This window comes from Numenius arquata, chromosome 1 (genome assembly GCF_964106895.1).
Source record: "Numenius arquata chromosome 1, bNumArq3.hap1.1, whole genome shotgun sequence".
NCBI lineage: Eukaryota > Metazoa > Chordata > Aves > Charadriiformes > Scolopacidae > Numenius > Numenius arquata.
In genome coordinates this window covers 116,796,930-116,811,359 of record NC_133576.1, presented here as the reverse complement: position 1 = coordinate 116,811,359, position 14,430 = coordinate 116,796,930, and the positions used below count along the sequence as shown (strand labels likewise).

At 35.4% G+C, this 14,430-nt stretch overlaps 1 protein-coding gene across 3 annotated transcripts in view; it reads right to left on the bottom strand.

The window, feature by feature from the left end:
- The window catches only part of N4BP2L2 (NEDD4 binding protein 2 like 2), a 44,619-nt gene that overhangs the window by 16,382 nt on the left and 13,807 nt on the right, over positions 1-14,430 (bottom strand). For 2 of the 3 annotated variants that reach the window (XM_074168049.1, XM_074168040.1), the window contains 3 exons: positions 11,920-12,008; positions 11,482-11,558; positions 6,756-6,899 (listed from right to left, as the gene is read on the bottom strand). In XM_074168049.1, coding sequence (XP_074024150.1) covers positions 6,756-6,899; positions 11,482-11,558; positions 11,920-11,997 — 299 coding nt within the window. In that variant the 5' untranslated portion in view covers positions 11,998-12,008. Of the gene's footprint in view, positions 1-5,020; positions 6,900-11,481; positions 11,559-11,919; positions 12,009-14,430 lie in introns of those variants that run through there. The other variant, XM_074168057.1, reaches the window with a different exon arrangement.

The window sequence follows — 14,430 nt, the reverse complement described above, 5'->3', positions numbered from 1 at the left end:
GCTCCTTAATTTTCTAAGGATATAGACATTTCCGTATGAGATTTTAAGGAACACTTTCAAAAAAATCTCTAACAGGACAGAAAAATCCCACCTTCCCAGACAATGATCAGTCTCAGTTTTTCATTAACTTCTGGGCACACTACAGCTCTACGTCACGTGGATACGAAGCAAACAGTTCTCACTAAATCCTAAGCATCCTCCCCTCAGCAACCCTGGAGCACATTTTACACACCGCATCTTACGGTCTTACCAGCTGGTGGTCCAGGCTGAAAACCGTGAAGCAGAGTGGTGAAAACCTCAACTGACCAGACAAAAAACGCAAAGCCCATTTACCTCATGGCCAATTCACAGCTATTGAGAAAAACACCCAAATTATAATCACCACCTTAAACGTCTCCATCTTTTTCTTTCCAAATGAAAAACAGAGCTGTTGTTACAGATGTGTTGCATAATGCATATATAATTTAACCAGTTCAAATACAAGACAGTATTGAATCTGTGCAGATCCTTGATTTTAGGAGAGAGAAGATCTGCATTCAAAAATTCAGTTCTGTGAGCCACCTCACAATCCATTTTTCACTTCCGCTCCCTTACAATCTGCTGCTTTCCAGGCATGTGCTTATGAAACTCCTCTCGAGAAGCTCTACCCAGAAAAGCACAGATTTACCGAGGCTTTCATGAGGTTGTGATATAAATCTTATCCTAAAATGCGGTCCACAAATAAGACAGACTTCCCAGATCCTAAGCCCTAAAAAAATATCCTCATCATGTACTTAGGCCACTGTAGAGTCTACTCTTTAAATAAATTATGATTTTAAGCAGGAAATAAAGAGAACTACATACTGTGATACATTATCATAGTACTTGGAAGACATAAATGGCAGCCATCAAAACAGAATATAGAGATAAGCAAGTACAACAAAAAGGTTTCAGAAGTCAAAATGAGATTTGCAGGGTGAAATGTAAATTGTTTCACATACAAAACAAATGTAAAATGAAGTTTGAGGCAAGACAAAAGCAAAATCAAGTTGAGGAAAAAATATGGGTGGGAGCGTAAGGAAGCAACAGAGGTACAATGAGAGCAGAATGGAATACTTAGAAGTATGTAATAAGCTATTTTCTCCTAGGAAGTTTCAAAGAAACATGACAGATTTTAGCTATATTTGAAATAACTTAAAATCAACAAAATTGTAGCAAAGACATGTAATTAAATGTCCACCAAAAACCAGACCATGATTATGGGAACAAAAGTATGAGTTTCAAAAGACCACAAGATGCTGCAAACCTAATGACGGCAAAAAAAAAAAAAAAAAAAAAGAATGAAGAAAAATATATTGTATGACAGAACATACTGCTTTCAGCAGGACAAGGAAAAAATTCAAAAGGACAGCCTGGGAGGAGGGGAAATACATATACTCTGTTCTTAAATCAGCATCAGTTTGAACTGAGGCATTAAAAAAAGTAGAGAATAAGGTGTATCTCTCTACACAGATTAACAGTTCAGGGGAAAAAAAGGGAAGGGGGAGATGGATCAAGTTATGAAAACAACTGTAGTAACTGAACACACAGGATTGAGACAGATCAGACAGACACAGCTCAATAAGAAAAAGGGGGGAAATTACAAGAGGAAAACAGTATCAGTAAATATTAAATAACGAGCCTCTATCCTAGATTACAGCAACATTAAAATTCAGATACTGGTAACTGCAGACAATGTTGCTATTGAGAACACCTGCTCATTCTGTGCATCTCAAACAATCTATGAAATATTGAGAGCTACCCAGCATTCAATTATAACATGCGTTCTCTGGAAGGTATTACGCCCTTTTCAACAAATCTCAGTACTCATACGGCCATACTACCGCTAAGGTAGACATTAAATGGTCAAGGACTGCCTGCCTACCTGAGAAATGAAGAACCAGCATTATCAGCTACAAGGAAACTGCAAAGACTCATTCCTGATGCAATACTTCAATGCTTTTATTTCCCTTGATCTAGAATGACACTGACAGTCTATCTCAAGCTAAAACCAAACCACCACTTGTCGCTTCTCCATTACTACAGAAATAAATTAGATGAATTCGAGATGATCTAACCTTGACAAACCCTGTTATTTACTAGTTTATCCCCTAAATACTTAAGACCAGCTATGTTTGCACATATTTTTCTGTGAACTCAAAATAAGCTGATTTACAGCTAATTTCAACCAATTATGCTATAAAAAGAAAAAAAAAAAAACACGCCAAAATTAATTGATGTACAAGTAGATTCTCACCTAGGAAATGATTACTAAAGAACTTCAATCTCTGCTCTTGCTTTTATATTGAAAGGATGAGAACATAAAACATTGAAATGAGAAAGTGTCACTGTAGAAACTCCAAAATGAAGTATTTCCACATCCCACCTATATGAAACATCTGATCACTCTTTTAAATGGAGTACTTAATTTCAATTTTATGAAATGCATTTCAACACTGTATCTTCTTACTGCTCTTTACTGGGAATTGAAATATATGTCTCTTGTTCTTTTGTATGGAGAACCCTCAAGTCTCAGCATACACCTAAGTCACCTCATCTCCATGAGGTACCAGCACAGACGGAAAACACACCTCATCTCCATGAGGTACCAGCACAGATGGAAAACACTTTTTTTCCAGAAAATTCCATTGCTAAGAGGAAGCAGCAGTTAAAAACTACAGGTATCACATATGAAGGTGAAAATACAGAAGTAATTTTTTTTCTAATTCTCTGAAAATGAATCCTACTGGTCAGCTCAAAGAAGAAAATACCAACACAGTCTAAATTACATCAGGGAAGGCAGACACAAGTCAATCAAATATTAATGTTATGGATCCCACATCAGCTAGATAAAGCCTGGTTTTCAGTCATCTATTAGCAGAGATCCAAAGAAAAACTACCATCTCTGCAGGTTTCAAGAGATAAACGACAAGAGACAAAATCTTGGCTTTCTTCCTAAAGACAAAAAGCTTAATAAAGTTGTGCAGCATGGCAAACTAGATTAAAATGAACCTAAAGAGGACATGACTATAAGAATGGAAGACAGGAGATTATTTAACATCATGTTAATAATAAAAGAGTGTTACAATAAATTGTCATGGTGTAACCCCAGCCATCAACTAAGACCCACACCCTCACTCGCTCACTCCAGTGGGACGGGGGAGAGTAAAAGTGAGGAAACTTGTGGTTTGCGAAAAAGACAGTTTAACAGGTAAAGCAAAAGCCATGCACGCAAGCAAAGCAAAACAAGGAGTTCATCCATGACTTCCCCTTGGCAGGCAGGTGTTCAGCCGTCCCCAGGAAAGCAGGGTTCAATCACGTGCAGTGGTTACTTGGGAAGACAAATGCCATCACTCCGAACGTCCGCCCCTTCCTTTCACTTCTCCCAGCTTTATACTGCTGAGCATGATGTCATGGGATATCCCTTTGGTCAGCTGGGGTCAGCTGTCCCAGCTGTGTCCCCTCCCAACTTCTTGTGCACCCCCAACCCATTCCCTGGTGGGTCAATGTGAAGAGCAGAGAAGGCCTGGACTCTGTGTGAGCACCACTCAGCAGTAACTAAAACACCCCTGCGTTATCAACACTGTTTTCAGCACCAATCCAAACCACAGCCCCAGATGAATCAGTTTAGATGAAGCAGTAAACCTACAACTATTTTTTTCTATAGCAACACATAATCCTATACAGCTGATGCTAACTGGTCAGCTATATGAACCAAATTATGTATGTTCAGCAAGTTAATTTTCATTTAAATTTTATGCTTTAAAAATTATGTATGATGTTAAAACTACAGCTGAGTATCTTAACTATTCTGTTTCAATTTACTTACCAAACATCTCACCGAAGTGAGATTTTTATGAATTTACATTTGTAACATTAGGGTTCTATGCATTAGTTATATTTAAAAAAAATTCTGACAATTATTTAATGAAATATGATTAACTAGCTATTTACTAAAAATCTAAAACAACAGAAATCCTTCATTCTAGGTACATTATCATCAGCAGCAGGTGTATTGCATAAAAACTATGCCAGATAGTAAAAACTTTTAGATGCCCAGTATAACAGAACAGCAAGTTCTTACGTTTCTGGTATCTGCTTTTTGACAAAGTAAGTAAATTTTCCTCGTTTGTGAGGGGGCAGGAGAAATTCAATACCTGCAACACGTATTTCACATCTTTTTATTATTTTTACATATAAGTATTGTAGTGTAAAAGCAACTTCTGTCTGTGATATACATATGATCACAACTGTTATGTCCTCATGAAATATGAATATTTTGTTAGTTACACAGGCAGTAATTCCATCGTGTTTTCACTACCACGTCATTGTACTTACCTTGGAATACAGCTCTATAGATTAAGCAGTTTACAAGAAATGTCTGATATGGTGCCAAGTTGCAAAGCGTTCCTTTCTTGTTACGTGTCCTTTGCAAACTGCAGGCCTATTACCGATCAACATGCTTTGCTTATCAAAAATACTCACCATCCACCAGTAACTTATTAAAACAATAACACTGCAAAATGCTGCGCCATTTTAAAATAGTATGAATTCACATCTATTAAAATAAAGATTTCAGTTAAAGACAACTTAAATATCAGTTAAATATTGCTAAAAAAAGCCATTTCCTTTAAAACTTGAAGACAGTAGGTACCAAAAGATATCATAACATCAATTTTCAAGAATCAGCTCTTTTTTTGTCATACTGTACTTAGCACACTGTGTGAATTTTACATAAAGCCTCAATAAATTTTATCACTTTATTATGGCTTAAACTAATATAGAGTAAATAAAATAAGTCTTTCTAAAATCTCTCTATCTTCCTCCCACTTGAAATATGCTTTCATTTTTAAATATAAAAGCTTTGGGATAATTAAAGTATTACTGACCATTTACAATGAATCCCATGTTTCTTTTGAGACACAGAAAAAGATAATCATGAAAACTAAAATCCAATAACATAATTGGTACGGATAACAGACAATGAAGGAAGACAACTAATATAGTTGGAGAGCTTCTTTTATATATATATATATCTATGTACACATAATTCAATATATTAACAATCCATGTGCTACTGAAACATTTTGAATTATTTTTTAATAATTAAAATTACTAAAATGTGAAACTGTACACTTCAAATTTTATAATTAATAGAATCTTTGATGAAAATGTTATTTCAGATATACATTAAATGTACAAATTTAGATTTGCGCAATAGGCACAGAAAAATATTTCACTATATACCAGGATTTTCAACTTTCATGGTATTCTGAATTCAAAGATGAAGTAACTTTTAGGACCTATTCAAAAATTGTCTATATGTAAAAAAAAACAATTATGCTGGCTTAGGAATTTTCAAAATTCTGATGGCTATTACACCAAATTAGTAATAGAAAACCATGAAAATTCTTTTAGGTATATACTCATGTTCTCGACAAAACTTCCTATTCAAGATTTACTCATTCGGTGTATAAAGAAATAAAATATAGTTAGACCTGAAGACAGGTTATTTCAGCTAGCAAGTTAGTAATGTTCACCTGTATAAAATCCTAAAAGCTTGAAAATAATAAAAACTGTTCATTGAACTACTAAAACAACACTGAAGACAAATACATTTTATTAATACAGCAAGCTGTTAGAAAGCAAGCGATGTGAAAATATACAAATTCATGTTTTGTTTTGCTTTGTTTTTTTAAGAGAAAAAGGGCAGTAAATCAGTCAATCTCCATGCTGGCTCATTCTTTGATATGCGCTAAACAGATTATATTGGCTGTGCCAAAATTAGGAATGCAACATGGTTTTACAGAATTATGTCCACTATTTACACTGAATTGATGCACCCCAGCTGCGGACTGGGACTTGAAATCCTAATGCTTTAATACTTCATTTTTATCCTAGGTGAAGTTGACTTAGAAAGACACAGCTGTGAAATTTTTGGTTTTGAGCAATAAAATTTAGGTTTTTTCAGTTAGCACAAAACAGTTGGTGGTGTGCAGCCACCATAATACTTTATATACTACCACTGAAAACAAATAAAATAAGTAATTCGACAGTTTAAGGCTGGTGAATACTGTATTGGCAGAATGTTGCTTCAGCCTCCAGATGAGCTTCTGAGACATCCTCCCCCACCCAAAAAAAACCCCAGAAAACACAACTGAAACCAAAAAACACATGCCAAAAGTTTGTCAATTGACAATACATGCCAAATAGACTAAAAGGACAATCCGGGACATAACTGTTTTAAAAAAATCTCCTAAAAGATAAGGAGAGTAAGTGGCAATCATTAAAATTGGTTATTACATAAACAATCTATTCTTCTGGGACTGTCATTCTCTTTCAAAACTATCTAATATGAATTCTTCTTTAAAAAAACTGCTCAACAGTTACTTTTTATACGACAACATTGTCTTAAGTTTCTGAAGGAAGACTCTGCTATATGTCATACTATATTAAATATTTTACTAAAATCAAGTTTATTACAATTGTAATAAATATAGCTTTAAAAACATTTAATGTACAATTTTATTTACATGCAAGTCCGTTAAAGGAACAACCTCCAGAAGAAAATGGTCTTGAAACAGGCCTATTTAAAACACATAAGATCCACTACTTTATTGGAGGTGATGATGTGTTTTAGAAGGGCAAGTTAACAAGTTTTTATTTACTGCCTGCAACTGTGTTATCGGTTACTGAAAATACTGAAAGAATTCCGTGAGTCTGTATTGTCTCCCCACCTATGTCTTCGCTGCAGAGGTGGCCTTTGTGTGTTTTTGTGGGGAGGTACCACTGAATTCATGACAATAGGTATGGATATTTGATATTCATATCGTTCCAACATCTGAGCAATCTTCTCACGAGTGACCCCATGTTTATTCCTCCTACAAAATAAAAATTTATATAAATTGTCTGGTATATTTATATGTGTACAGTCTTTAAGAAAAATAAAAAGATTCTAATTTCAAAATGTTTCTTCCTGCTTTTCATATTTGAATTTTCACTTTTATTACACTATATTTGCATTCTCTCAGTATTAAACTTGTATTAAGGTTTATTTTAACAATTCACTACTGCATATACTAAATAACAAAAAACAATACAGTCATTCTTCTTCATACAAATATGTGATGTTATTCACCAGGACTATGTACCTAAATAATCCTAGAATGACTTTGCTTTCTATTTATTCATCAGATTTTACATAGTATACTAGCTAATGAGTAGAGAGATGAATAATATTATAGACTACTACTTATGAAAGCAATGTTCAAATTGTCTTAAAAAAAAATTACATTGTTTCAAGAGTTAATGCCAATATTTTTGCATCAATAAATCTCTTTATTAAATAAGGAGCAATTTTATTTTTGAACCAGAACAGCATGGTCATGATACCTTTATCTACTAGCTCTTGCTGATACTTGCTGGAAGTTTAGAAATGTACCAAAACACATATCAGGGGAGAGAGGCCAAAAGAATTGTCCTATTCTTGCAGTGTTTATTGAACAGCTACTTTCAGTGAGAACTTTGCCTATTAAGAACCTGAGACATTAGACGTTACATTAGAATGTATCTATCTCCTTAGTGTCTACGGAATAGGATCTTAAATCCACATTAGCAGAAAATTTCTGTCTCTGCCAAAAAGAAAACCATGAGGCTCATGCACAAACTCAGTGTCAGAGAAATGCCAACACTGTAACAGAACTGAATCTAAAAGAACAGATATAAGACATAAACAAAAATTTTTGATAGTGTAGACAAGCATTTATCATAACCCAATTCTTATCACCAAGAAACCTTGTCCAAGCTGAATTATTTCAAGTCATACCAATAGGGAATATATGCCTGCATCTTTGTGCTTTCTGCCAGGGACAGAAGAGGCATGGGCCTCCTTACCAACTTGCTCAGTTCTATAGAGGAGAAATGAATACTGGAAACAAACACGCTATACTGGAAAGAGGATACTCTCTATAGAAATACTTTAAAAGACTGTTTTCCTTTCCTTCTGCCTGCCTCCACCCCACCCCAGAGTTTGTGCATATTATTACAACAAAGAAGTACATAACAAGTTGATGAGGGTTCAAAGCATACTGCAGATAGCACATTAGTTTTGGATGCAGAATGGAAGAAGAATTGGTCATCTCAATTTACAATTACGCTGGCTCCTTAAGGTGTATTTTATCAGCTTTCTTTCTGGGAAGAAAGGACTTAAGAGTATTTCTTATAGACACTCTTCCCTGAGACAACATCAGAAACTAGAGTGATCATCACAAGCAGATCATTGTTTAAATGCAACTAATTTCCACATTGTGCTAAGGAAGTCCAGGAGCAGCAGCATGTTGAACTTGTCAGTTAAGAAGTCTTAACAGTTTTGATTTTATTCATGAACAGGAATAAGGTTAACGGCAGAGAAAAAAAGCCAATCCCCTAGAAATATGGGGATTCTATAAAGCACTTTACTCTCATGACAGAAAAAAAACTAAGAAGAGGAAGTCCAAATCATTTTATGCCGAATGGTGGAAGCATAAAGTTATTCAATATTTTGCATATCTTAGCACTCCTAGAAAAAGAGTACAGCTCAAGAGCTCTTGGCACTCATCCACTGTTGAATGGCCCTGTGTATGATCACTTCATAAATGACTGCATACTTTTCCTTAAAGAACAAGGCAGGATAATAAAATCACCACCAGCAAAATCGCATCAAGCATAGAAATTCATTTTAAAAAGGAAACAAATCTGCTGTATAGTGTCATTTAATAGTGGGATCTCCTATTCAGGCATGTCTTCGCCCATCCTTTGGCAGCTTGGCTGTGCTGAAAGAGCATGAAGCCATCTATCATTAACCAATACAGATGTACCAGCAACAGCTCCTAACAGACAGTTGTGCTCTGATAGCTGGTTTTACTTGGGGGAACACAGAATCTATTGATTAAAGCAAAGTTCTGTCACTATTAAATGCTTCTACAGCAGAAGAATTCTACGTACCAATATACTGGCAAAGTAATCCTGCACAGACATTATTACTTAAAAGAACCAGCACAAGTTTGATGAAGTCAGTACCAAATTGCAGTTTTATGATCACATTGAAGGAAAAAGGATTCTATTAAACATTTTGCATTTCAATTCTGTGTGAAGTTACACAGCAGGTAACTTTTTTTAAATTAAAACAACATCTGTCCCAAACCACAGATTATACACAGAATACCTCTTATTCTCCAAAAGCTTGAAACGGATGTATGCTTATTTTAAAAAAAGTTCTGGTTCCCAACTGACCAACTACTCAGGAAGTATACAAAAGTGACAGCGGGTAATCTTTTCATCCAACACCAATTAAACACTTTAAAAAAAAAATTTTTTTAAAAATATCTCTCTTCTACTAGTGATTTTGCCACTCTTCTGTTTTCTCACCTGCAGTTTTCAAGATTTCCTAAAAATTACATCAAAGTACAAAATCCTTTATATAAAAGTCTAAATGCTATGCAAGTATTGACCACTACCCACAAGGCATATGCCTGTGGAGTCAAGATGTTTTCACAAAACTTACGTGCACAAAACTGAACTAAAAGCAAAATCACTCATGAGCAAGTCTAAAGATAATTTGTACCTCCCAGACACACTAGAAAAACAAGACACTGACACCTGTTTTACACTAAAATCTCTCTCACATTCTTGACATCAAGAATTCACCCAGTGTCTACAGCTCTATGACCTATAGAGCTTTTTCACAGATTTCTCAGACACTCTAAGCGGTGGCAGAAACAACCCCATGAAAACAGTATCTAGAAATCCACCTGATTTCTAGGATATCTGCGGTTTTTATCACTTGATAAAAGTCTTTCTTTGGAGAGAGAGATGGGGGAGAGCATCAGTGGCTCATTCATTTCAGTGGCCAGTCCGGCCCAAACCACAACACTAACAATCTAGAAAGCACCACTAAAACCAAATAAATGAGGAGAATGTATCCAAAAATAATAATTAAAAAAAAAAAGTCTTTTGCTAATTAAAGTAGCAGATAGTGCATTTTTTATTCCAACAACCAGAAACAAAGAGTCTTAGGTGACAGTGTTTAGGAGGGAATTAGAACGTATTGCTCCAGAGAACCCAAATTTATTATTAGCATATATTTGCCCAGGTTCTGCACAGAATGTTGAGCTCTAAATTCATAAGGAGATTCCCAAAACTACAATAACATCTCTAGCATTATTTATTTCCCAAACACAAACATGGAAAAAACAAATCCTTTAAAAATTGAGCCCTCTCCTTAGCAAGCAATTGATAAACAAAATGAAACATCACATCACCACCTTTCCTAAACTCCCAAAAAATGAAGTTTCTAGACAATGGCCCTCTATTCAAATATTTAAAGCAACTGGAGCTGCTAAAACATTTATAGAAAGTTCCTAGGAACTGGCAGCAGCACTTCACAGTTGAAGAGTTTTCCTTTGGTTTTAGGAAAGATATAAACTTATCTCCTACAATTAATGACCGGACAATAAAATTTAATTGCAACAACATTTCATAGAATCATAGAATGGTTAGAGTTGGAAGGGACCTTAAAGATCATCGAGTTCCAACCCCCCTGCCATGGGCAGGGACACCTCCACTTCATGCTTGTTTATCCTGTTACCCTGTGAAAACATGAATTTTCCTGGAAAATTAGTCTGTCTCATGTCTCACATTGAGCTTATTAGAAACATCTGATTACTAGGACAGCTTCCTAACTTGGCTGGGCTGCACCCCAAACTAGAAAAACTTATTGGAATTCACCCTACATAGAGAGGACTCTATCTCTAAAAATAAATTAGTGGTAGCTTAGGAGAAAAAGGCGAAAACTTTAAAAGATCTATAAACACAATAAAGTCCAAGTCAGTAATGTAAGTATCATACACGCATACTTCATGCATCGTAGGAACTACTTTACAAAGCTGAAACAATTATAAGCCAAATCAGTTGGAAGCATATAAAACGACGATCAGCAAAAGAACTCTTCTGTGATCAACCATGAAAACATTACATTCCATTACTAATGGACTGTTGTTGTTTGACACTGAGACATCTACAGAAGTAGACAGACCAAAGCACTTATATTGATGCACTCCTTGCAAAATGCACAATTTTTTTTGTCTTCTACCTATGTCTTGCTGTCAGCGTTTTGTAGCAACAAATTTCTCAGAGTAATTATTCAGTATAATAGCAGTGATTCATACAGGGGTCAATCATTTTTCTACTCATGTCCAACAAAATTTTAATATCGACTTTTTGGGCCAACAGAACAGGACCTCCATTTAAAGGTATGTCTCAAAATGTCTATTTAAATAAAATACATTTTATACTAGCAGTAAGTATTTAAAAGAAATAAAAAACTGCATAAAATATAACATACTATATATATATATATATATCTATGTGTGCATACTCATCTATCTCTATATGTAAGTACAACGATTTCTGTCATATAAACCTTACTTTTCTAATTCTTCCGGATCAAACTTCCACCAAGTATCTGGCTCATGGAACTCCACTCTGTATCCCTTTTCTAGGGCCTGTAGCAAGCAAGCAAAAAAAAAAAAAAGCATATGTGTATCTTTTTTACATAAAATGTAACAAAAAGTTTATTGACCTGTATAATAAACAGATCTAGTCAACTCTGCAGTGGTAGCATGCTGAATTTCACTTACCCCCAGCCCGTCTTAGCTTTCATTGCAGGCTAAGCAGATTAGATCAAGTCAACCCTTAAACTGGTCCGAACTATTGCCATACCAATTACTGATCGTATCAATAAGCAGTTTCTCTTTACAAACTTGAGTAAGGAAAATGTTTCTGGACAAAACAGACCAACTTATCACACATGAAGGCAAGTTTGCAAAGTTGTAACAGATGATACAATCACACAACAAAACCTACCACTTCCACATACGGCTTCATTTCCCAGGCTTGAGTATTAGTGTTGTCTATTATAACCGGAGATTTTCCTTGCTCCATTGCTTGCTTTGCTGCAATGCAAAATACATAGTTGTTTATAAACTTGCACTAACTCAAATGAAATGGTAAATGTAAATAAACTGTTCCAGATGGTTTTTGCACTTATCTAGTCTGACTGAAACACACTGTTCTAAGAAAAGGAATGAAACCACTAAAAGGTAGAGGAATAGAATGATGTAAGAAAGTGAGAAAAATTAAGTGAAGGGCATAAGAAACAGGTGACAGTGAATTAAAGCAAACAGGTAAATGAGAAGTGCAGAAGTCAAATGTAACACAACAGAACTGCTCAAAGTCTGTGGCCTGCTGATTACAGAGATCCCAGCATGAAATCAATCCAGTCCTGATGGATAAGACATGGTGTGTTCATAACCAAGAGCTGTGGTTAGGTATTGCAGTTCTTCTCCAAGAAAATGCTAAGAAATAGGTGATCTTCACAGAAAGACACCACATATCTGAAATATTTCTGAGATCCATTAAAAAAAATAAATAATCACAACTATGCTGCCTTTGCTTGAATAATGTTTGAACTCACTGGTCAGTTTCTATGAAATCCAAAAGAGGGCAGAAGGTTCAGGAATAGTAAGCTGCTTTGAGTTCTACAAAACAGCAACTGGTAAAAAGGCACATCCAAATTAGCATCTTTATTGATAAAAAGGCAGCCAGAGCACAGCCATGATGCAATTTGTTTGGCAGGACTTACGCAGTAGCAGGCTTTTAACTTTGGACCAGCAAGAGTATACCACTTCTTACCCAGCAGAAGCATCCTACAGATTACAGCACAGAACTGAAATTGGTATGAAGAATTTAGTGGACAAAACATGCAAATCTGTTGGCTACCTGAGATTCATCACCTCCACAGCACAGAAAACACTTTAGCATTTCAGGCATTAGGGTAATGTTATCTCTTCATCAGCCCAAGACTGCTTTAGTCTTGATAAATGAAGTATTTATCTTATTTTGAAAGCAAGACCTTTGCCATTCTTTGTGAGCCACAAACACATCAATAATTTCACGTCAAACTTTTTGCAGGAAAAAAGCAAGGATCGAGTCCTTCTTTTAAAAGACACAGGAAGAATGCAAATGTAAAAAAAAAAAAAAAAAAAAAAGCAGCATCATTGTTGCAAAGAAAAACTCTGAACCTGGAAACACCTGAATTAAGGCCAGGTGTAGAGTAATTATAGGGCACATGCATTACCATACCTATACGGTGAAATATGCATTTGTGCACTATTTCCTCCCATATACTCCTACCTCTTTCAGCATATATGACAGACTTGCACTGTAGTTGAATCGGGGGTATGTATCAGATCATCAGCCTGAACCAAGCATTCCTTTTTTTTCAAAAGTAATCGTGAGATAAATGAGTTAGTCAGGATGACTGCAAAGGGAGAAGGATCTTTTTTTGGTGAAAGCTCTTGAACACCATCCCACCTCTTTCCAAGTGGCCAGTGCATTGCATGATCTTCATTTTCTGGCTGCCCAATTTCAAAAGTTACAGGTATCGCTTACAGAAGTGATATGAACTCATCTGAATATGAACCCAGTGAAAATTTGTTCTGAATATATGAAGTTTAATTATTACCACATACCCCGAAGAAAATACCTAAATTGCAAAGTTTGGCATTCAAAATAAGAAGATGGTTTTAGCAACTGTGCCTTAGGTTGCCTATGAAAAATTCAGAATCTAATAACACTAGTGCTCACAGAAAAGTTAAGATGATGAATTAGATGAAAGAACTGAAATATCTGAAGCTCAAAATACTAAAATAACACTCACACAAAAAGGTTTCCAGGAGAATTTATAATTTTCCATTAAACAAAGTTAAAGTTCTCTGAAGTTCTCATTCCAGGTATTTCAAGGATCCACCAAGAGCTTCTGAAGTACTTCAAGTCAGAGAGCTCTATCTAGTCAAAGCAGGAGGTAAGAATTGAGTATAACTTCAACCCAAAGCTATTCTGGCAAATGTTCTGCAGTGGAGATGTTCTATACAACATGACACAGCTGTTCTTGGTATCAAAATCACTGAATAACTAAATTATATACTGTTCTGGTTATCAAAACTACCATGTAACTAAGTGATACAGTACTAAAGAAATCCTAAGATCTAGTCAGAAACAACCAGAAGCCACTATCAAGTGAGAATTCTTTGGTGGTCTTATAATTGTGAAGTGTTGAGCCCATAAGCTACTACCTTATCAACTCCACTGCTCCTTAAGGCTCCTGCTGGGAACTCCATTCAAAGTATTTATTATTGCTGCACTCCAACCTCAAAAGTGCTCTTTATAACTGATATTCTAATGACTGCTCTAAAAAAATTCCCTCACTGCTCAAACAGAATTTTTCCCTGATGTATCATAAATTTTGCATTAGGGTGAGGAGGGGAGGAAAGGGGAGAATAGTTTTTTTAATTTGGCCCTCTATCTTTTGATGCA